The 24,738-nt window shown below is 38.0% G+C and overlaps 1 protein-coding gene across 3 annotated transcripts in view; it reads left to right on the forward strand.

Annotated features, from left to right (window-relative positions):
- Nucleotides 1-835: 835 nt before the first annotated feature.
- LOC132123346 (A disintegrin and metalloproteinase with thrombospondin motifs 18-like) overlaps nt 836-24,738 on the forward strand; it is a 65,079-nt gene continuing 41,176 nt past the window's right edge. Inside the window, exons 1-3 of one of the 3 annotated variants that reach the window (XM_059533899.1) lie at nt 836-1,159; nt 1,276-1,348; nt 2,228-2,547. In XM_059533899.1, coding sequence (XP_059389882.1) covers nt 1,046-1,159; nt 1,276-1,348; nt 2,228-2,547 — 507 coding nt within the window. In that variant the 5' untranslated portion in view covers nt 836-1,045. Of the gene's footprint in view, nt 1,160-1,275; nt 1,349-2,227; nt 2,548-24,738 lie in introns of those variants that run through there. The other 2 variants (XM_059533908.1, XM_059533919.1) reach the window with 2 other exon arrangements.

Below are 24,738 nucleotides of genomic sequence, written 5' to 3' on the forward strand. Positions count from 1 at the left end.
TTCCTGAGCGAATGACTCTTGTGAGCTTGAATGAAATCCGTGTGACCAGTGCAGCCTGATTTCTCAAAAAAAAAAAAAAAAACTCTGAGCCTTTTTTTTTTTAAAATGAATCTAATGATCTGGTTTACTTAACGATTAGAACTTAAAGTAGTTTTTATTATTATTGTTATTATTATTATTATTAATTGTATATATATATATATATATATATATATATTTTTTTTTTTTTTTTTTTTTTTTTACGGTGCCTCTTATAATTCAAAGTCTGTGTAAATATATAAAATAACTGACTGATATATGTTTTGTTCAAATCAAATTTGGCATAACAGACAAATCTCTAAAATATTTCTGCTTAAAAGTTGCCTGGTAATAAGACTTTATAGGCTACAACCAGAATCAGGTTCTGGAGATCTTGTTTTGCACAACGTTGAAAAGACTGAAAATGCAGAGAAAATTATGAGTTGTCGCATTTTAGACCAAGAACACCCCAAAATAATCAGTTAAACAAACTGCTGTATTCAGTGTAAGCGTTAAATATCAGCTGAGCGCTTGCAGATCATATATTCTTGTCAGTAGAGAGTTTTAAGAACAAGACCTGACGTGAAAACGCTTCATTAAATAGTACAGCGAACAGTATCATAAATCATCCGGCACCCCATTCAGAACTGTATCCCATTTCAATGAACTCCGTGATCTGGGAGCGTCGGACAGTAAGGAGCGCTAAATACACTGAATCGCCCGCAGATGGTCGTCGCTGATTGGTGGAAATTTAGACCCCCTTTTGCCCATCAGCCGGTGCCACTATCTAGTTTACACACACACACACGCGCGCGCATACACGCCGACTGTCACTGCAGTCAGCAGTTCTGTGTACCTGCGCTTTGCAAACAGAAGCGGTGCGCGTTACCCTAATGAACCCGGTGGATTTTACTTGAGGAACGACAGAAACAGGGCAGTTAAATAATTAGCAATGTATTTATATTGCATTGCATGGATTTGCGGATTGATGCTTTCCCCGTTTTTGAAGAGGTAACAGTAAAGGTGCATGCATGTCATCATGGATTGCCTTTTCCTTTTGCTCTGGAGTTTACAAGTCCCTCTGGTAAGCAGCACATCTGTGAGATTATTGGCGAGTGTGTCGTTTGGGAACTTTATAAAGGCAGGTTACGCTTGGAATTATATATATATATATATATATATATATATATATATATATATTAGTATACTCATTGTTCTTATCAAGTTAATTGTAGCGAGTTATTTGCACTTTTGCAGGCTCTGCAGTTCTGTTGCTTCCACTCTGTAACATCGGTCTCATTTACCGGCGACACCGGCGTCCTCTATCAAGGTTTGTGTCTTTACGCGCTTCAACTCTCTATTTCGCGCTTCTAATTTCTATTCTGATTGATGACAAGCCAGTGATGGATGCCGCTGCATGCTCTCGCGCTCTATTTGAACAAAGATCCCTACCTGGATATACAAGTACACATAAAGATGAACGCTGAAGCATGCCACAAGATCCGGTGAATTAAGAGATTTACAGCATAAATATACTACTCCCAAATGTGAGTTTCCTGTGCCGGTGGTCGTGCGCTAGCACGCGTGTGGGCGCATCATTAGAAGGATTCCCTCATCATAATGTTCCCTCATCTCATCTCTTATCATGCCGCGTATTGAGCTAGTCAAAGAGAGTTTATTGTCTTTTTAATTAATATTTACAATACCAGTTTGGGAACGCTTGACTAAATTTATGTTCATGTTGAGCTATTGGTGAAATGCAAAAATAGATAGTGACTACAAGAAATAATTAATTCGTCATTTTCACAGCTTGCGCAGGCTACATTGGGCACTGAAATGTTTGAAATCTCATTCAGAAACATCAGACAGTACAAAAAGTTTGCATATAGACATGGTGTATTATGATTTAGCAATATTAAATAAAGTTTAAACAGTGATATACCGATTTCAGTCAGAAATTTTTAATTTTTTAATTTTTAATTTTTATTCTTTTTTTTATGGATTAGTTAGACCAGATATAGGGAAAGAATATAAGCCAACAGGTATTGGCAAGACCCCATGCAATTGTTTGGCAGTGCAGTTTTCTTTTCTTCATTTGAGAATGTTTGATTGGTCAAAAACCTTTATAGTACAGGATGAGTCATCAATATAACTGGTGATGGATTGGTTTTGAGTCAGGTGATTTAAAATGTGTTTGTTCCCCTCACAGATTACGATTTTGCCACACCAGTGGAAGTGGACTCACTTGGAGCCTTCATTTCCCATGATGTGTCAAGACATGGAAGAATTAAGAGATCCCTGACAGAAGCAGGTGGTCCAGTGCATTATCATGTCTCTGCATTTGGCAAGGAATTACATTTAGACCTGCTGCCGTCCCATGTGCTGGCAGAGGGGTTTACCGTACAGACACTGGGTGCAGAGGGCATCAATACAGCCACCCTTGACCCCTCTATTCATAACTGCCTCTATCAGGGTTCCATCCGAAACCATTCTGAATCCTCTGTGGCTTTATCCACCTGCACAGGTCTGGTAAGTGGCTCCTTTTACTCCACTCAAAGATTCACTCATTTCAAAATGAGCTACATCAATACCTTACATAGGAAAATGCTTTTTAAGAAGGCATTCATACTGAAATAAAACCTTATAAGTGACTGATTTTAAATGCTCTATATAGACAGAAACGTATGCATCAGGCATCATATGAAAGCATTTCATTCAACAAATGTTTTGGAAGTTTGTAATTTTTTTCTTTTAGTACTATGATGATCAACTATGATCTTGGATATTTTTTTTTCACTGATTTTGTTGCAGAGCATTCTGGGATTGACTTGTGATGTTGCCATTGAATTTGACCAAAACATATTTTAAGAGGTAGCACAATAAAAAAAAAAAAGAAGTTGTGGGGAAAGTCGTGGCCTAATGGTTAGAGAGTCGGACTTGGAATTGAAAGGTTGTGAGTTCGAGCCTCGGGCTGGCAGGAATTGTAGGTGGGGGGAGTGCATGTACAGTGCTCTCTCCACCCTCAATACCATGACTTAGTAGGTGCCCTTGAGCAAGGCATCAAACCCCCAACTGCTCCCTGGGTGTCACGTTCACTTTTTTCACTTTTCACTTTAAGTTATGTTACTTAGTCTTCACACTGCTGTATACTGACATTGATCATTATGATTATCTCTGAGTTTTATGTAAATTACATGAATAATAGTGATTTTTAGATAGTGGTTTACACAATAATTATTTCCCTTACCTGTCCAAAAAAAAATAAAAAAATAAATAAAAATAAATAAATATATTAAAAAGAGAGATAAGTATGAAAATTCTATCATGAAATCCTTCCAGCTTCTGTATAACTTTTTACTTGTCTTTGTCCCCTGGCCTGTAGAATCAGTTTATTAGATTTTGGAACAAAGGTTATATGTGCTGTTCATTCTTTGTTTACTCATTAAAAGTTCAAGTGGGTACCAATGTTGCAAGTATGCAAACATGTTCGAGTTACAGTTAGTAAAGTATAGATTGTGCCTGTAGGAGCTTAGGAATAGTGTGAGGTGTGTGGAAGAAGAGCTCATTTAAACAGATCAACTGGTGCACTGAAGTGCAGACGTAGTGGAGCACTGGTCTTTATGTTTTCCTTCATAGATGATCACATCTCACCTTGGATGGTGGGCTACTGTAAAATCATACCCAAAATTCTGCTGACGTTCTCTGCCTCCACTCCCTGCTCTTTTGTTCAGTGTTTGCCCTGCTTTCCTGTCTCCCTTGTTCTCCACAATTAAAGACAGAGTGAGGTTTCAGGCGCTTGGCTGGCAGCGCTAATCTTTGCATTATCCTTTTCATTAGTGGTAGCTTCTCCACAATAAAACAGCAGTGACCCATTCTTTTAAAACTGTGTGTCAACACAATGTGATTTGGGAGCATTGCATCTGAATAGACTGCAGGGACTCTTTGATCTACTCCCCCTTCTTTTGAAGCTCTTTTTTTCTGAACGATGGGATGGCCCAATCTCTCGGTGATCTTAAAGGTGCCCCAATTTCAGATATACAGGATGCCAAATGAGACCTGTGTGTCCCTTTAGATTTTGTGCTTAAATGTACAGAAGCAAAAGGAAATGTATGAGAAAAAAGGGGTCTCTCACTCTGTCACTCTGCCTCTTTCACTCTCCCTTTCTCTTTCTTTGTTGTAGTGAAAAAGAACGAGTCACACAGGACTTTAACCCTTCCATGTCATCTCCGCTTGATGAGGAGCTTTGGATTAAGTACAAATGAGAACCCATTCATTCCTCTGCTGATCCACAGCAACCCCTTGTGCCATGAAAGGCCGAGGAGGCAGTTGCTTAGAGAGAGAGAGGTTTTGTGTTGCGAGAATGCCTGTCCAAAAGTGAAATCAATGTGTATGAGAACCCCCACAGTCACTACATTCAGAGGTAATGCTGTCCATTAGGTTAGTGAGTTGATGAATGTCTGATTTGCTTGTACTGGTTCTCTTGCTCTCTGTTAAACTATTCTTAACATAGCAGATGGACAGGGATTCAGTTGTTAAATGCAGAACAGGCGGTCCTGGCCTTTAAATCAGGAACAGAGGGATTTACTCGCTAAATCCTGCTTCATTTAAAGTTTTTAATTATTGAGCGCCCTTCAATTGCTGTTATCACTTGACTCGAATGGATTGTCTGGCCCCAGATTACACGGCATGATCAAACGTCTTCAGGGTTCGATATGACTTAGGACTCTTTGGGGTCCCCTAAAATGTAATTATTAAAGGTTCTGAAGACTACCTTGCTACAAGATATATTGTAGGCAAAATTATATGGACCAGTGTCGAAGGTGGGATAATGGTCTTGGGATGTTTTCCCTTGCCCCGCTGCAAATATCTAGATACTTACATTGCCACCAACCCCTGCCATCCCACCCCTATAGGCACATAGAGTAAAATGAAATTCTGAAAAAATTCACTTCTTCTTTCTTTATTACTCCTTCCTCTTCTTCCTGAAAATAATATCACCTGATGATTTGAGTAGCTCTTTTTGTAAAGTTTTCTCATTCTCTTTTGTTTTCTGATTAATTTTGGTGACACAAACAGCTGCAGGTATATTGGGTTGCTTTTCCCTTTAAGACGAATGCATGTAGGCTATCTAATACTGGTAATGACACGCATCTGTTTTCTTTCTCTGACTGCGTTTACGGGGAAACTAGTTGAAACGGACACTTTGAATTATTTTTTCGAGCACATCGTTAATTTAATTTTTTTCGTTCAAACACAAATTGATAAGAAAGACAAGGGAATTCGGTATTGACGAACTTCACGTGCTGTCTGCGACTGCGTGGCTCTGTGCGCCGACAGACAGACCAGTTTACATTTGGATGTTTAACATAAATATATAACCTACTGATACAGCAAAGACAACGTCGGCAGTATTGATGGCAAAATAGGATACAGCATATTTCGTTCTGTATTGACAGGGAGTTTTTTTAAGCAGAATTTGATGAGAATTTGATGCAGTTGCAGATACCATAGAGAGTTAAAGAAACACTAGGCGGGAGGCGCCGAAAAGCGAGCTGTTTTTGCATCCCTGATATCTACAATTTCCCCCAACAACAGCCATGTTATCACATAAGCACAATTTACCCCTGAAAAAGTCGGTGATCTTTCTTTTTCCTCTTTTTCTCTCCATGTGCAGGATTCCAAATTAAGAAAAATAATATTAGCTTCTTTACCAAGCTCTCATGTACATTCATGTTTAAATCACATTCACTTTAATCAACTCACAGACTTTAATTAAGTCCTGGTTATCTTTCGTAATCACTGACTGGACTAAGTAGATTGTTAAGCTAGCTTTGAATAACTAGTCTAGCTGCTCGTTCTACTGTTAGCTGGCAGATGGTTTGGCTTCATGTGTTACAGCTAGCAAGAAACGTTGACAAACGTACTCTTCTAATCATTACACTGGGTATCTAGTTAATGCAACTTTTGATATAGGAACTCAAACTAATATTTTACTATAAGCAATTATGGAGATATAAACACAATCGAAGCACTTAAAGGATTTTCATTCAGGATTTAACTCTTTGTGATGTCTCGTTTTGCCGTGTCCATCTAGTACGTGTCTGCGGGAGCACCACAACAACAATCTGTGATGCTGAACTCACATTTAGCTAATAGCTGCCCTGATTGCTGCTTCGCGCTAGGAAATGAATTAATTACTGTTATAAATACAAAACGTCACTAAAACCTATAATTTTCATAATAATTTTTAATGTTAAAATATATTTCTTGGGGACCCCCCAAAATCCAAAAATGAATTCTTATGGGGGGTCCCTAATGACTTATGGAGGGTCCGGGACCCCCCCAGACCCCCCTCATTTCGAACCCTGAACGTCTTCCATCAAAACCTAAAACAAAACACATCATCGTGGTATGAAATGCTAGTTGAGTATGAAATGCTAGTTGATTTGTGGATTAGTTTAGTCATGTGTGCTGTTTCGAGGTTGGTTCAAAATCTGCAACAAGGGCAGTATCCAGGATGGCATCTGAATGCCAGTCCCAAAGCTGCTTCAGTTTGTAAAAGTTGATTAGAAGGTGGAGTTTCTGAAGTGCTGCTCTGCTACTTCTTGTTCAGAGGTCAGAACTTCCACCTAATCAAGGGGCAGGGTTGTGTAAGCTCAAGAGTAAATTTTTAAGCCCTGGCATAAGCAAATCCACATCCTTGGGCCTTCTCTGGGTCACGGTTCCATATGGCTGGTTACAGGTTCAAGCCCATCCCCCTTTGAAATGGCTCCTCCTGCTTTCTAGACGTGTAAGATCTCCATGTCTCGGCCATGGACCGAGGATCTGATCAGCTTCCCGGTTCAGTATACGCCGGTCCCGACATCTCGCTGGCTCACATATATTCAGTCTAACTCACTTGCTTCTCCCAACTTCCCGGTTCGACTACAACAGGATTCTGACAATCGGATTATTACTCGACTTCGTCCGATGGGAGTAAATTCTTCAAATCTTCGCCCTCTGAGGAAAGCTTCATCTCCGGACAGCATCTTGCTTTCTCCTAAAATGGCACTGATCAATGCTCACTCCGTGGTCAATAAGACATTTATTTTACATGATTTTATAACATCTAAAAACCTTGATTTAATGTTTATCACCGAAACCTGGATGAAGGTAGGAGATTTGAGCCCGTACTCTGAACTTGTTCCAAATGACTATTGCTTTTATAACTCTCCCCGTCCGGCTGGTAGGGGTGGAGGGCTAGCAGTTATCGCTAAAGAAAGTTTTGGAGCATGTTGCCAAATGCTACCCTCCATTAACCCTACAAGCTTTGAAGTTCAACTATTAATACTTAACTGGACTCAACCTATTGTTTTAGCCTTAATATATCGGCCTCCGCATTTGACGAAGGACTTTATGGAAGAATTCACTGAGCTTGTTGGGGATTTAATTATTACTTACGATCGGATTTTATTGTTAAGTGATTTTAATGTACATCTATGCTGTGCTTGGGATCACTTAGCATCGGAGTTTTTGAATATCATTGATTCTTTTAATCTGATACAGTGGGTTAAAGAACCCACACACAACCGTGGTCATATGTTGGACTTAATATTGTCTTTCGGACTCTCAATAACTGATACGGAAGTGATTGAACTACCCATCTCTGATCATTTTCCTATCATATTTAAAATGGCTCTTCCAGCTATGCCTTACATGACTGTCTCTGACTTAAAACAGGTTAGAGTGTATTCACCGCGATTTTGCGAGGCTTTCACTGAACGTTATAATGAAATCACTTCCTCAGTGTCCTATGAATCCTTATAATTAGATCTAGATGTTGAGCAACATCTTGAATCCCTAAACACTGTATGGTTGGAGATTTTAAATGCTTTTGCACCCTATAGGTTGCTAAAGCCGCAACATAAAGCTGAGCCTTGGTTAGATCAAGATATCCGCTCCCTGAGAAAATTATTTAGGAAAGCAGAAAGAAAATGGAAGAAAGACAAACTTCAAATATCCTTTACCATACTTAAAGAATGTTTATGGACATATCAGAGTGCAGTTAAGAAGGCCAAGTCTCTTTATTTTTCTAATCTGATCGAGGAGCATCATCAAAGTCCTAGAGTTCTTTTTTCGATTATCGATTCAGTATTGCATCCCCCTGTACAGACGTTCCGTAATCCTACTAAAGCATTATGTGAAAATTTTCTAAATTACTTCGAGACAAAAATTATAAATCTAAGAGTTCAAATACAAGACACCAGTGACGATAAATTGACTTCAATGACTCCATTGGCTTCTTGGACTACTTTTAATTCTATTTCCTTAGACTCATTAAAAGAAATAGTTTTAAAACTAAAAACCTCTTCTAGTCCCCTTGACACTATGCACCCCCGCTATCTGAAGTTATTAATTGATATTGTAGGACCTGGCCTTGTAACTTTACTTAATAAATGCTTGCAGTCAGGGATTATCTCTGATAGTTTAAAAAGGGCCACTGTGACTCCAGTGCTAAAGAAACCCACACTTGATACATCTATCTTAGCAAATTTTCGCCCTGTGTCTGTCCTTCCGTTTATTTCTAAGGTGTTGGAAAAAATTGTCTCTCTGCAACTTCAGTCTTTCCTATCCACAAATCATATATATGAGATCTTTCAATCAGGCTTCAAATCATTACATAGTACTGAAACGGCCCTTATTAGAGTCTTAAATGACATCTTAATGATTACTGATTCGGGAGCTTCTGTCATTTTAATTATGCTGGACTTGTCTTCAGCTTTTGATACTGTTGATCACGGAATTCTCATCTCCCGACTGGAGTCCTATGTGGGTTTAGGCGGGGTAGTGTTAAACTGGTTTAAATCTTTCCTAATAAACAGAACTTTTTGTGTTAAAATTGGAAATTTTACTTCATCATTACGCAAGCTATCCTGTGGCGTACCACAAGGATCTGTTCTTGCACCCACTCTGTTTTCTTTATATTTACTTCCCTTGGGATCCATTTTCAGGAAACATAATGTAGCCTTCCATTGTTACGCTGATGACATGCAAATTTATCTTCCTTTGACAAGCGATAATGAGAATGCTGTTAGTAACTTATCAGCGTGTTTGAATGATGTAAAGGCATGGCTCTCAAAAATTTTTATTTTTTTGAACTCAGATAAATCGGAAGCTATTGTTTTCTGCCCTACCGAGCAAAGAAGGAAATATTTACCTAACCTTGATCTTTTAAATTTCACTATCTCAGCAAAGGTTCGGAATTTAGGTGTGGTAATAGACAACAACTTACAATTTGATAGGCAAATTGCCTCGGTAGTGGGCTCTAGTTTCTTTCATCTACACTCTTTTTCCAAAATTAAATCTTTCCTATCCAATGATTCTCTTGAAGTTGCTATTCATGCCTTTATAACATCCAGGCTAGATTATTGCAACTCTCTTTATTATGGGATTTCCAAGAATCAAATCTCGAGATTACAAGTTGTTCAGAATGCAGCAGCAAGCTTTTTGAAAGGTGGCAAAAAATTTGATCATGTGACACCTCTTTTGAGATCCCTTCACTGGTTACCTGTCCAATACAGAATCGACTATAAAATTTTATTATTAGTCTATAAATCCTTAAATAATCTTGCACCATCGTATTTATCGGATTTACTCCACCCATATACTTCAAAGCGAGAACTGAGATCAGGAAACAAATCCCTCCTTCGTATTCCTAGAACCCGCTTGAAAAAGAGGGAAAATAGAGCTTTTGAAGTGGTGGGCCCCACTTTATGGAATAATCTTCCTATTCATCTTAAAATGGCTTCCACTTTATCAGAGTTAAAAACAGCTCTAAAAACATATTTGTTTGGAGTGGCTTTCAATGTGTAATTTACTTGAACTTATCTTTTTATGCACTTTAATTGATTGTTGATAGTGACGTTGTTGGTACATTACATATTTTATTGTGATTACTTTTAATGTGTATTTACTTGAACTAACTTTTAATGCACTATATTTGATTGCTGATAGTGACGTAGCTGGTTAGTATGTATTTTGTCGTGATTACTGTACAGCACTTTGGTCGGCTAAAAACCGGAAGTAAATGTGCTCTAGAAATAAACAAACTTGAACTTGAACTTGAACTTTTGCTACTGTGACATCCAAAATTGGCTCTAGTACCACAATGGCTTAGATATCTTTCATTATACTGTTCAACATGGATTATTGATATATGGTCTATTTTGGTAGTGTTTCTATATTTAGTTATGATTTGTTCGACACATGGCCACTCATTCGGTAACTTTAACACATTTACTGCCCTGTCAGCTTACCTTTTTGGAGCACGTAATGAGACAGTAGACTTGACGTTCCTTATTAGTTTGTTAACTGATGCCATTGTTTGCTAGCAATTGTCACGGAACGCACACACAAACAGGTAGATTCAAAAGCAGTGTTTAATAGGGTATCCAAAATCAATAATCCAGTCAGACAAAGGTCGAAATACAGGTAAGCAGTCCAAAAACAAGAAACACGAAAAACGGCAAGGAAACACGGAATACAGGGTGACATAAGACAAGGACTCCATAACAATGACCGAAACAAACAGGGTATATATACACAGGTGCAAACAATGTGAGTGGGAACAGCTGTGTGCAATGAACAGTGATTAGTCCAGATAAAGGCTTGTGTGAAATGCAGTACTGAAGTGGGGTGACGATATGGGGAAGTGAGACCTCTAGTGGACACCCAGGGATACACAAACCAGACACTGTGACAGCAATTACCCTGCAGACATGTCCTTGCATGGGGCTCATGCTGGCTTTTGCAGGCATAAGCTCCTTTCATACTGCATGTTGGTCTTGGACAATTGCCGGATCGCCTTCTGTGTGAACGCAAACACGTCCCAGGATTGAATCCTGGATCGATCCCGGGTTGGAGACCTAATAACATTGCTAGTTTCAGCCCCGGAACAAGCTTTGTGTGAACAAAAGCCAGAACAAATGCCCTGTCGTAGTGATGATGCACTATATGTATTTTCCGGAATCGAAGTGTGAAAGGGGCTATAGTGGGCTAAGGCCAGCCCACACCAAATGTAAAGGTGAGGTGCACAGCTCAGGGAAGTCGTGGCCTGGTGGTTAGAGAACCGGACTCCCAATCGAAGGGTTGTGGGTTCGAGTCCCGGGCTGGCAGGAATTGTGGGTGGGGGGGAGTGCATGTACAGTTCTCTCTCCACCTTCAATACCACGACTTAGGTGCCCTTGAGCAAGGCATCGAACCCCCAACTGCTCCCCGGGCGCCGCAGCATAAATGGCTGCCCACTGCTCCGGGTGTGTGTTCACTGCTCTGTGTGTGTGCACTTCGGATGGGTTAAATGCAGAGCACAAATTCTGAGTATGGGTCACCATACTTGGCCGAATGTCACTTCACTTTTTTTTTTTTTTTTCTCTCTCTCACTCACTCACTCACTCACTCACTTTTTTTTTTTTTTTTTCACTTCACTTTGGGCTCACCACAGGCTCTCTGTGAGGAGCCCACACTATGGGACTGCCCACATTAATTCATTGATGGCCCAGTGTGGGCCAGACATGAGACTGTTAATAAGATTTTTGTGGGCAGGTTTCTTCCTTACCAAGAGGGATGCCAGAGTGTTTCAGGTTTCCTTAAGTAAAGCCATGTGGTAGAGAGAGTTAGCAATTTCACCTGCTGAAAACATTGTGCTGTGTCCTGTCTGGGAAATGTGTCAGTTCAAGCCCAATCTAAAGGAGTTTGCATTTTTCAATAAGCCCTTCTGCTCTTTAGAGTTTAGACCAAAGCCAAAAATGACCCTTATTTTTATGCAGAAAACTGGTGGATCGAACGAGAAGATGTTTGATAATAATTCTTTAAATTAATAATATAATATAATATACATAATATAATATACTCCGCACCCTATACACTCTTACCCACTACCACCACGCCCCCTTTTCTGAATTTTGGTACCCAAATAGTCTGAATATAAACATTTATTATATGTGTACCGTAGTGATTCAGGACCAGCCAAAAACATGGTTTGCAAAATGGATTCATGGCGTACTCGGTTATTATATACATTCTGTAAATTTTTAACACAAAAAAAGTTACAGACTAGAGCTTCAAGTTATAGAAGTTGAAAAGCATTTAAAGTGAAACAGATATATTGTTATAGATCAGGGGTGCATCCTGTTCCTAGTGATCTACCTTCCTAGAGAGTTCAGTTCCAACCCTGATTAAACAAACCTGTCTGTAATTATCAAGTGCTCCCTCAGATCCTAATTAGTTGGTTCAGGTGTGTTTGATCAGGACCAGAGCTGGGCACCCCTGTTGTAGATTAGGCTGCCTGTGCACGGCCATTACTAAGGGGCCAATATTTTGCCAATGAGCAAAATCTCAGAGGCGCTTTGGTGCTTTTCCACTGCATGGGACGACTCGGCTAGGGACAGCTCAGTATGGTACGGCACGGCTCAGTTTGCGTTTCCACTGCAGTTTAGTACTCTTTTAGGCCTAGTCCACACGGACATGGGTATTTTTATAACCGGAGTTTTTCCTCCTGCGTTTAAAAAAAAAAATCCCGTCCACATGAAAACGCCAAAACATGCTATCAAGCGCTGTCAAGAGCATGCCACACCAGCAGGCGGCGATATAACCCAAATTGTAAAGTCACCTTGGCCAATCAGAAGCAGTCAGCAGCGCACAATCTGACGTCAAACACAGCGGATAACGGCGCACACTCTGACGTCGCAAGGCAAAAACCCCGGTTATACTGTCCACACGACAACACTGCAACCGGCATTTCTGAAAATGCTCCCCCTGGCCGTAGTTTTCAAAAATGTTCGGTTTCGGTGCCCTGAAACTGTGTTTTCGTGTGGACGAAAGGCCGAACCGCATAAAAAAAAGTCACGGTTATAAAAATACCCGTGTCCGTGTGGACAGGGCCTTAGAGCGGGTGGGATTATTTACATGTTGTTATTGTTGCGCCGCCTCTACTGCCGTGACTCATGAAAAACTTCTTAATTCTGTGTTACCCCATCAAGCTCTCGCTGGATCCGCTACTCTTCTATCAACAAGAGGAACGTCTGTACCAACATTGGGTGTAATGCGTTACTAAGTATCTAAAAAGGATCTACTTTTATTTGTGTACACTTACAATAACAACAAAACATTGTGCTTTTGCAAAATAAACAAAACAATCAGGTGGCACTTTCTGTCTTGGTCTCTGTTACCAACTTTCTACATGTCACAAACTCAGCAAATATTTGACACAGAGACATGAGAAATATGTCTAGAAAGCTTGTGTCTACATTTAAATGAATTAATTTAATTGATTCTTATTATGTAATCCATATGAAACTAAAGCGAGGTAGAGTCTTTCTTGTATCTGAGCTCATTATATGCTGTCACCTGTGCGCAAACACCCTCATCTAGAAAACAACAACACAAAAAAAAAAAATCTAATCAAGATTAGTCTAATTTTTAGAAGTCCTGCTATGAGGAAATTACTTCAGAAGAACAGCGCGATCTGACACGACTTTATTCACCAGAGAAGATCACTAATGTAATTTATTCTTACCTACATAAGTTATTTTTACACAAACCTGTAAAGATTGTGCTAGTTGGTGTTTCCTGAACATCTTGCCAAACTGAAATGTATTGTTTTCTTAAGCTTTTTTGTTATTCAGATATGTTGTTATTCATTTATGGTTATACATTTCTGTTTGTTAACAAAAGGTTACATTTTGTTTTATAAAAATGTTTAAGTATTACAGTTATTTTAAAGCTAAAAGGCTAAACTATTCTTTGTTTGAACAAATTAAAGTTTTATTTCTATTAAGATTTATAGGGATTTTAAGAAGTAGCCTAATCAGTGATTTGAATAATTCAGATAGAGTAATTAGTAATGCAATTTAAATATGATATTGATGATGTAATTAGTAATAGTTAATAATTACTTTTTGAAAGTAACACTGGTCTATACTTCCTCAATAGACAATGAAACAGCCACTCTTGGGTTGTTATAGAAGGTGTGCTCGTTCAAAACAGTTGCATTCGATCCTTTACCGGCTGTGCTGATTTAAATCTAGTGGTTCTGTTGTGTTTGTCACTTCCTTTATCATGATGTCCAACTGGATATTTTAGTAAAATTCTTACTGGCTGTTTTGTGTTCTAAATGAAGGAAATCCTCAGCTTTGTTGATTGTTTGTCTTTGTTACTATTCAATGTACAATACCAAATAATTTAAATGCTGCTATTTGAAACTTTTTATTTATCAAAAATCCCGAAATAATGTGTCATGGCTTCCACGGAAATATTAAGCAGCACAGCTATTTAATAATAAGAAGAAATGTTTCTTGAGCAGCAAATCAGCATATTAGAATGATTTCTGAAGGATGATGTGACACTGCTGAAAATTCAGCTTTGCCAACATTACATTTTTTAACTTGGCCAACAAAATGTAAGTTACATCTTAAAATATATAACAATTTGAAGACTTTTTTTTTAAATTGGAATAGTAAATAAAATAGTATACTGTATTTTTGATCAAAGAAATGCAGCCTTGGTGAGACTTAGTGACTTCTTTCAAAAATGTTTAAAAATCATACAGACCCCAAACTTTTGATTGGTAGTGTATTTTCTAATACATGTTCTCTCTAGCTCTCATATACAGATAAACAAAGCGTTTCATGATTAGGACAGAAATGTGAATGAGAGGTTTTCGGAGTCCACCAGGCAGACAACTGAGTATAGTTAATTATCCTCCCGGTCTTTTGAATTGTTTGCAAGCAGGGCTTTGTAGGACAGGGGATTCACTAGATTTGCCCTTCACTGAATTTCAGTTCTTTCCAAACATGTCCAATCATGCTGAACTCAGACATGACCTTTCCCAAGCCCCTCATTGTCTCTTCTGTTCACAGTCAGCCTGTCATTTCATTTGCCTAGTTAAAGTTTACATGACGGGACATAGGAAATAAGCTCTTATATGAGTAACTTATTCAAGCCCACCTTTTTAAAAAAGGATCTGATGCTCAAATTGAATAAATTGACGTTAAGCCTTCACAATTGTACTGCTAGAGGAGATTATGTTACATTCAATGTGTGAATTAATGCAAATCTTTTTTTGTAAACTGTGCTAACAAGTAAAAACAAATGACTAAATATAGATAATTAATCAATTATGTAGTATGCACAAATGTTACAAGTTGTTAGTCACTTGCTTAACAGGTTTCCCACAGACTCTCTCTCTCTTGGGTCTTTGTGGGGTGGGGGTGCTTCATGAAGTCTTTTTGGATGGCAAAGGTTTCTTTTATCTTTTATGGACAGCCCGGGCCATAGACCAGTTTTGTGGGTGCTAGACTGTCTGTTAATGTGTGAGGTGTGTATGTGTGTGAATTGCTGCTGAAGCACTTCAGCTGTGTTTATTCAGCACCAGACCTGCTGGTTCAAGCTGATGTGCTAACGTGTGGGATTGCACTTAGGGACAGTTGTGATGTTAATTCACTCTGACTGGAAAGGAGGAAAGCCGTCAGTGCGCTGAAAGCTTGTGTGGATACACTGCGGGGTGAGTACAGCACCGGGCCATTCAAACATCAATGAAAGAGAGAGGCTGAATTACCATATACAGGCTCCGGGAGCAGATCTGTAGTCCTTGTCTGATGCAGGAAATTGTGAGAAAATGCTTTGGGGTTTCTGTCAGACATGTTTGTTGTCCTGATTGATACTTAGAGATTCTGTTAAAATTTTCGCTGCTTGAGACCTTCTTCCTGGCATCATAAATTAAGTATAGATGCTTTGGGGCATTAGGTAGTTGCATTATAATTTAAAGTCAAGACTGATTCTTTTTATCGTGATTTTGCATAAATAACTCAAGATACTTGTGCCCAAGGTTTGAAATTAACATTATTTTTCGAAGGTTACATTCACTCAATTTCTGGGGGAAGTTCATGCAAGCCAAATCTGTGCAGGTTTAGTGCAAATACTGAACTTGTGAGACACCACATTATCGAGTAGCCTATATTGCAAACACCAAACAAAACATACTTACAGTGTGCACGCATAGGCGACTACACTGAGTGCGCGTATAGGCATTTAGAGTGCGTTCTTTCACTGCATGATTCAGTTTATGCATTAAGAGAATGATCACATCATTCCAGATAAGGGGACAGAAAATGTATATATTTATATCATTTCATATAATTGATCAATATTGCATAAAGAATGCCATTTAAAAAAAATCTGAAAATCCAAAAAATGTGATATTGATTTTAAACAAAAGTTCAATAAACAAGAACGTTTTAGACACCATGGCTGCTTTTGCTCTATTTCACCAACAAAATCATTCCAAACACAGCAACAGCAATGTTTTGTATCTCTGAGGAACTTTACACATGTTTTGTTCCTGAATGAATTAAACATTTAAATGAATCGGTTTAATCGCAATGACTCACTTATTAAGAGTGACTTTCTGCCACCTTCTGGCCGTTTTAATCATTTTAATTTCACATTTAATGTGTCTTCATGTTTTTAAATAATTTTAAATATCAGTATTCAACATTTCATGTGTAAAATATCAGAACATTATTTATGCATTTGTACCTGCAGGTTAAATCATTCCATGTCCGTCTATGCTGCATTAACAAATATATAAAAAATTAACAATGATGTAAATACATCTAAATGCAATTTCTGCAAAGATTTTTTGTTTTGTTTAGTAAAAGTTTAAATGTATTATTATTATAATTGACTGATTAAATGTAAGAATTAGACTCGAAAGATGATGCACACATTTAGAAACATAGCTTTATAAAGGTAAAAATGCACATAAAAGGTAAAAATCTATTTAAACTTTTTGGAAAATATTAATTTGTATCACTGCGGTGGACTGACCACACAGAATTTGAAATATAGGCTACTGTATCAAAAACTTTAGAGGTCAGCTTTCCATGGTAGTTCTTAAGATATCAGCACAATGACAGACGCTTTGTCGATAAAATTTCAGAAAATATTGAGATATTATTTTTTGTCAATAACGCACACCCCTAGTTCTGAAACAAAATTATTTGCAACGGTCGCTTTGTCACACCCAGTGTAGACAGACTCAAACTGTTGCTTTCTTTCTTTTTTTTTTTTTTTTGGCTAATAGAAGTTATGAATGGCCAGTAACTTAAAAATTTAAGGAGAGACAATGCTAAGGTGACGTGGTGGACATTTATAATTGTCTGAGTTTTGGGAGGGCAGACAGACAATGAAACCAGAGTGAATATATGCTGGGCTCCTTTGTAGTTACAAATGTTCTCCACTCCCCCTTTCATAAGTCATGGGGTGTTATGCCATGTTAGCACTATAGGAGTTGCCAGGGGCTATTCCCTGGTGGTCTATGTGGTGACAGTGATGTAGAGGCTGCTTAGGGATGCCAGAAAGAGAGGCTGTGAGAGAGAGTGAGGAAGAGGAAAGGCAGGCTGGTCCTGTAATAGCTCTTGTTCTCACTCACTTGAAGACCTAAAACTAATGGGCAGTGGTGAAGTGGCTGTCACACCAGGTCTGAGAAGCCATTAATATCATACGGAATCCCATATCTCGTGCCTTTGACCATTTGGGATGGGCATTTTTGAAATTCTAATTTCTCAACTGAGGTTTAATTATGTTAGTCAAACTCATGCATCTTTCTTAGAGTAATAGTGTTATGAAAAGAACACCCTTTTGTCATTGACAACTTAGCTTTACGATATCTGAGGCTTGGTCAGCAGGTTCTTCTTTTTAGTCACGTCTTTCGTTTTTTTTTAATGATTACAGGCTACCTACTGGACCAGCTTTCATTGTGATCTTGCTTCATCTGGTTTAAGACTTAAGTTGGTGTTGTGACGTATTTAGGTTAATTTTTGAGAGGAATCAAAACAAGGCTGTGAGGATGCAATTAACTGACTGTACTGTAGTTTAAAAACATACCGGTTGCTCAGCTGACAGAACATCTCAAAAAAGCTCCATAAAACAGTTTTGAAAGTTGTGTTTTGAAGAATTTGTCATTGTAAAGTCTGTATGTTTCTTACAACCAAGAGTGTTCATTAGCTTAACGTGTGCTAACACCACATAGTGTTCCAAACCTTTAGAAAAGAGTTGTAGTTAATCTCTTTTTGCCCTCTTTTTTTAGGCAAGTTAACTTTTCCTCCCTCCCCCTTCCAATTTTACTCCGCTTTCCCTTATGTTTTATATCTGGGTATTATGGTGTGACTGTGCTATAAATAGTGAACTTCCTGTTTTGAATCGAATCCACCAAAACATGGCCCCAGAAAAAAAGTGACAGATCTGAATTATGTATACATGAAATTGACATGATATTGGCTTTACTCACCACATAACATTTTCTTTGATTGCAAAGGAGTATTTCATGAGAAAAGCACTGTTTAGTGCTTTTCAATACATGTAACACTCTAGCACTCTATAATTTCAGACCTAATCATTTTAGAACTGTAAGAATCTGAGTGTTTCTTAACCAAGGGTTAAAAGTATATTTAGTTTGTATAGATCTCATATATCCAAATGACCCTAAAGTGTTCATTATTTGTCTATGTACACAAACCCAAATAACTCTCTTCCCACTGAATCCAGAATAGCTGATGCTCTGGTCAGATGTAACCCAGCGGTGGAATGCAGATGTGTTTTAAAGCTGGGTAATAAGCAGCTTTGGGTTTCTCACTGCTCCCTTCCAGCTTTTAACAGCATGTAAGCACTTACTCATCTGGATTATAGTACCATAGTTGAAAGCTTTAAAAACACTCACATTTTACACAAAGAAATGCTAATTACGTTTCATAGAATCACAGAGACAGGCAATAAATTATTTCCCATACTTGCACTGAAGACTCACTAGTGATATAGTCAAAGACTGTTCTCATGAAACTGCATAAAACAGACGTTCCCTGCGGTTAAGTGGTTCATAAGGTAGCGCTTTCAGGACCGTGCTTTATTAGTTAATTCCCAACATCTGATATTCCTTTGAATATGTGAAGACTCCGAATCAAAGAGTGGAGTGAGAGTTAAAAGAGCTCTCTTGGTTTCTGTGTTCGCTGTGAAAATGAAACATGTTTATCTGGCAGCAGACATTGGCCCTCTAATCTACATCTCTTACAAGTGTTTCTTGAAGGAGATAACTAGAAGTCTGGCACCTGAATGTGAAACCGAAGAAGAGACTGTGGTTGAGTGCTTCCCTTCGTTCCCTCGAGTGTAATAGGCTTTAAGTAGTCAGGTGGTTTTTGTTGAAGGCTGTAGTTAGGCACTTGTGTAATTATGTGATCACCTGTCACACATTATTACATTAAAGACATTGCAGTGCCATTAACATATATTCTATAGGAAAGACTCCCAATTTTTGCCAGCTGAACCCATTTGACTTAAAATATTTACTTGAACACCCCATGAGATTTTAAAAGATTACATGTATTTTACATTTCCACAGTCACAGTTCCCAGACATTTAATACAAAAAAATTATTAAACAACGTTTTTTTTAATTAATTACTTACTGCCTGTGTCAAAAAATAATAATAATAAAATTAAAATAAAATGTTGTGATAATAGGATCCCTGCAGTTCTTCACGTATTTCCTCTCTCATGTCTTCAGCCAGCTCCTTTCTTTCTGCATCCCATCAGACATAATGGACCAGAAAGCAAAAAAAAAAAATATATATATATATTATGGCTCCAGATGGAATCCATTTACCCCCATTATTGAAGCAAAGCACCCCCATCTGCTAACTGCTGGACTAAGCTGTTAGATATTTGACAGTAAAGTTTGTTATGTCTCTAAAACAAATGGAATACATGTGTGATAATTTTGTGAGGTGGACTGCAGGGCACTTGCAGAGGTCCTCCAGGATGTTGGTTAAATACATGCTTGCAGGGCGCCCTGTACGGGGAGGGCTTCACTGCAGGAAGCTCATCTCAAGTAATGTGCTAACATGGTTTATTGAGAAGTTGGCAGCATTGAAATCTTGCAGCTTTTCTTAGAATGCCCCAAAAGTCATCTCCCATCCCCACTTACTCTGATAATGTTTTGGGTTTATTTATTTATTTATTTATCTTTAAGAGAGTGGAAATTAATGAAGACAAAGTGTTAATTTTCCTACCAGTGTGGTTTCAAATGTAAAGATGTGTGCAAACCCACATCATAGTGTCGGGAGTAGTCCAGTTATTTTTGAAAGTAGTGTTTCATCATATGTGCATAACATGCATCAATGGCTTTGGTTTTCTGGTTGTGAGTAAAGTTTTAATGCAAAACTACACTGTAATTCCAACACACTAATAATAGGGCGATTCTGCACTATTATCATCAAAAAAAGAATGCTAACCCTGTTATTTAAAGAAAGTAAATTACACACTGGTCTTCTTTGGTTGATTTGTATGTGGCAGATGTTAGCTTGCGTTATGTATATCGTCTGTATGTATCTGATGTTCTTAATGCTTGAATGTGGATTTCAGTTTTACAGTGGCACATGCTATGACTCTGACATGAATGAAATGACACTCATAAACACAGACAATGTGAATGAGAAGAGATGCCCTGGGGCAGTGGAATGCATTTTTGAATCCAGTATGGTTATGCTCCACAGTGCACATTACATTTTTAGTAGTAGTGGTATGTGAGTTTCTTGGTAATTTGAATCCAAGAATCCATGTTTTAATTATTTTTTATATTCTGTTCGGCTCAATAATAAGCATGTCCTGCTGGCCCAAGGCCACTGTCAGAGGTTTTCAGTATAGATGACAGAATTGTCACTTTCAGGTCAGAGCTGCATTACTACTGAAAATGTTATTTCAGTTAATTTTGTACTTCCATTTTTATACCATGCAGTTTGCAGTTTGGATTTATGTGATGTATTCTACATGTTGTGCCAAATTTTGCTGAATTTCCATCAAGATATATGTGGATAGATATATGTGTACAGTGGCCCAGTAGTGTACACAGCAAAATCTCAACAACACAACACAATACATGGGACTAATTTTGTTGTGTTGTGCTAATTTCACTGTGTTGTGGCTTGTTTCTGTTATGTTGTGCTAATTTCATTGTTTTGTTAACCTCACGGAGTTGTGACTTGTTTCCATTGTGTTGTGGTAATTTCATTGTGTTGCTGATTGTTTCCGTTGTGTTGTGCTAATTTTATTGAGTTGCGGCTTGTTTCTGTTGTGTTGTGCTAATTTCATTGTCTTGCAGTTTGTTTCTATTATGTTGTGCTAATTTAGCTATGTTGTGGCTTGTTCCAATTGTGTTGTGACTTGTTTCTGTTGTGTTGTGCTAATTTTGTTGTTGTATCTTGTTTCCATTGTGTTGTGGCTTGTTTCCATTATGTTGTGCTAATTTCGGTGTTGTAGCTTGTTTACATTGTGTTGTGACTTATTTCTGTGGTTTTGCGGCTTGTTTCCATGTTTTCCATGTTTGTGTTGTGCTAATTTCATTGTGTTATGGCTTGTTTCCATTATTTTGTGCTAATTTTGTTGTGTTGTGGCTTGTTTCCGTTGTGTTGTGGATATTTTGTTTTGTTGTGCACTAGTGGGCCACTGTAGTTTTGTGATGGTCTTCAAAGCAGCAGTAAGCTCAGTAAGTATCAAAAGTTGAAATTAGTAATGTTTTTTCATTTAAGAAACTTTCTGTAATTTTTTTTGTTTTCCTGTAGTAAAGGAAATTTTTTTTAAGAAAACTTAAATGGTTAGTTTCCTTCAAAAATGAAAATTCTGTCATTAATTACTCACCCTCATGTTGTTTCAAACCTGTTAGACCTTCGTTCTTCTTCGGAACACAAATGGAGATATTTTGATGAAATCCGAGAGCTTTCTGATCCTGCATAGACAGCAAGAGTACTACCGTGGTCAAGACACAATAAACATAGTAAAGACATCATTAAAATGGTAATATTAGTAGTTCTACTGAATTTTTTGGACACTATGAGAATACTTTTTTTGTGCGAAAAAACAACAACAACAAAAAACAGACTTTATTCAACGATTCTTTCCCCGTTACAGTCTTTTGCCATTATGGAGAGCGTCACAGCACATGCGTGTGTTTTCCTTTGCATGTAAACAAGGCGCAAGTATGTTCTACATCAGCAGCACTACGTGCATGCATTATTTTAGTGCAGGAAAACACATTTTTGGCTGAACTATCCCTTTAACTTTAGTATTATTTCTACTAAATATAAAAATACACATACAGTTTCCCATGTTCAATATTAAATGCATTGCAAATGTTGTTACAATGAACTGAAAGTCGTCTTGTTGCTTTGAGTCAGTGGAAGAAAGCCGTTACCCGTAAGAGGAGAGGTCAGCATGGCTGGAGAGAGACGAGTGACCCTGTTGCTCTGTGTTTAATGGTGAGAGCAGATGCCCCAGATCATTGCAGCAGCCTGCCATGGTCTACCGCTGTTTTCACAGCATGCGTTTTTGTGGGCACCGCCTCAGCCCTGGGAGTGCCCTGTGTTTACTTTGCCACCTGCGAGATGGGAGGGGTCGGGTACGCGGGATCAAACACATGGGGGCATGAAGAAAAGAAGGGGGTTAAATCACTAACTGAATGCACAGCTATTCTGCAAGGATTTGCCAGTCCGTGGAGGGTGGGATTAGGTAGAATTCCAAAGCCAGACGGAATGTGTAAGGTTCAGCAGTCTAGGAGACAGAGGTTTAAATTCTAGTCTTAAAGAAGGAAGATGACTTCAGTTCAGTGATGAGAGCAGCTCAAGCCATTCAGGAAGACGCACCGTCCCATGACCAATGGATTCTTTACAACACCACAAGTCTCTAAATATTATGTTTGAATTTGTGTCTTAGCCACCATTTAAGAAAACATTCAATATTTGTTTCATTCCCAAGCCAATCAGACAGGACAGAGTGGCTCATCTTTAGTACAGTATGTTTATTATATCATCGTGGTTATGAAGGTAAAATATCCCCCTCATTTAGTTCACAATAACCTAGAAACCTAGAGGGAGTCAGTTTGCTTCTCTGAAGTTTGGTTTTGGCTCTAATGGCTCTGCCAGACTGAATATTGTCCAGGTACCGGTGCCTGGAGTAATTTGACCTATTTTACAACTGCAGCACTTCCCACTTAGCAAAGCAAGCCTGTCAAGAGGTGCTGAGTATAGTCATTGTTACTGAATTAATGGTAGGTTGGTGTCCATGTTTCATATGACCATACAATGTTTGTTTGCAAATCTTGAACAGGAAAGAGACAAAAGTCTATAAAGCAATAGAGATACACATATTTTATCATTTATTCCACTCTAGCTTGTCTGCAAGAGCAGTAAATCACTCACTGATTTTTTTTCACATCAATAAACATGTGCTTTATGTACAATGTGTAAACCTAAAGAACCCAACTTTATACAAAAACTTCCTGTAACCTATAGAAACCAATCTAAATCCAAATCAATGCATTGATATATTTAAACGAAATAGAAATAATGCCATTGAGCCATTGAGCAAAATAAACAACATTTATGACACAGTTGTTGTAAGATTTCTTTGGTGATTTCAAATATGAAATTTAATCTCAAGCTTAGTAAACAGTTTTGCATAATTTAATTTGTTTCCCCTTTCAAAGAGAAAGGAGTTGCACTTTCATTCCCAAGAGGTGTTTCAAAGATGGCGGTCGAGTGACATGACTTGTCTTAAAGGGACTTTGGTTTTATTCACGATACAGCACGGCTATGACCGCTTCACCCAAAGGTTCTTCGTATCACTGAGCAACACCCATAGCAAATACCCTTAGCAACATAAACAATCAATAATATAGCATCAAAACTGTTCTATGTATTACGTATTTCGGCAGAATTAACTGTTTGAAATATGAGTGACCCTTGCTGACGTTATGTTGCATCTTTCATCTTTAATTTTGAGACCACGCCCTTCCCCATCTAATAAATGCTTCTCATGTGGAGGAGATATTTTGATGTGTGCGCGTCTGTGTAAAAGCCCACAGTTTACAAAGTAAGAGGGAAATATTACTGTAATTATTAGTGTTCTGTTTCAGGTATGATTCTGTAGCTATGTCCATATAGGTATGTCCAACAGTTAACACTGTAATGACGCTTACAATCTCGCGCTGTGACGCGAATCGGTCTGTTTTAAAACAAAAAAATGGAAAACAGAGATTTTCTCATGCTGAGAGATAAGCAGATGTATGTGTGTGAGTTAGAAATATGTAAAAAGTATATATGTGGTTAAAAAAAAATGACACAGCAGATGATAAGAGCTCCTGTTCTCTGTTTTTATTTTAGCTCTATTAGATGTGGCATATTCAGAATATTCTCTTGCCATTTACTGTTGCTGTCAGGAACAATTTTTTGTTTTCAGAGGAAGGACAGCATTTAATGAACTTGCTTCAGAAAAGTAACATTTCAATACATACATTTTTTGTTTTAACCATACCTTGGTTGTGCCTAACAACACTCTTCAGGCGTGATTTATTCACAGTACAGCATGGCCTCTCGTACCTTATTGCTTACATACAAATAACAGCAACAAAAATGTAACATTGAGTAACTTACATTTTACATCCAATATTACCTTTTATGTTGTAATGTTTTTGAACAAACGTATTGAACGAATGATTCAATGACTCATTCAGAAAGAGTAATTTGTCACAAACCTACTGGCAGAACAATATGATCAGTCACTGACAGTTTTCTGAATTCCATTTTAATGATTTAATTAAATGTTAATAGGCAAAATAATTTTAATTAGCAGTTGAATTAAA

This window comes from Carassius carassius, chromosome 3 (genome assembly GCF_963082965.1).
Source record: "Carassius carassius chromosome 3, fCarCar2.1, whole genome shotgun sequence".
In the NCBI taxonomy this organism is placed as follows: domain Eukaryota; kingdom Metazoa; phylum Chordata; class Actinopteri; order Cypriniformes; family Cyprinidae; genus Carassius; species Carassius carassius.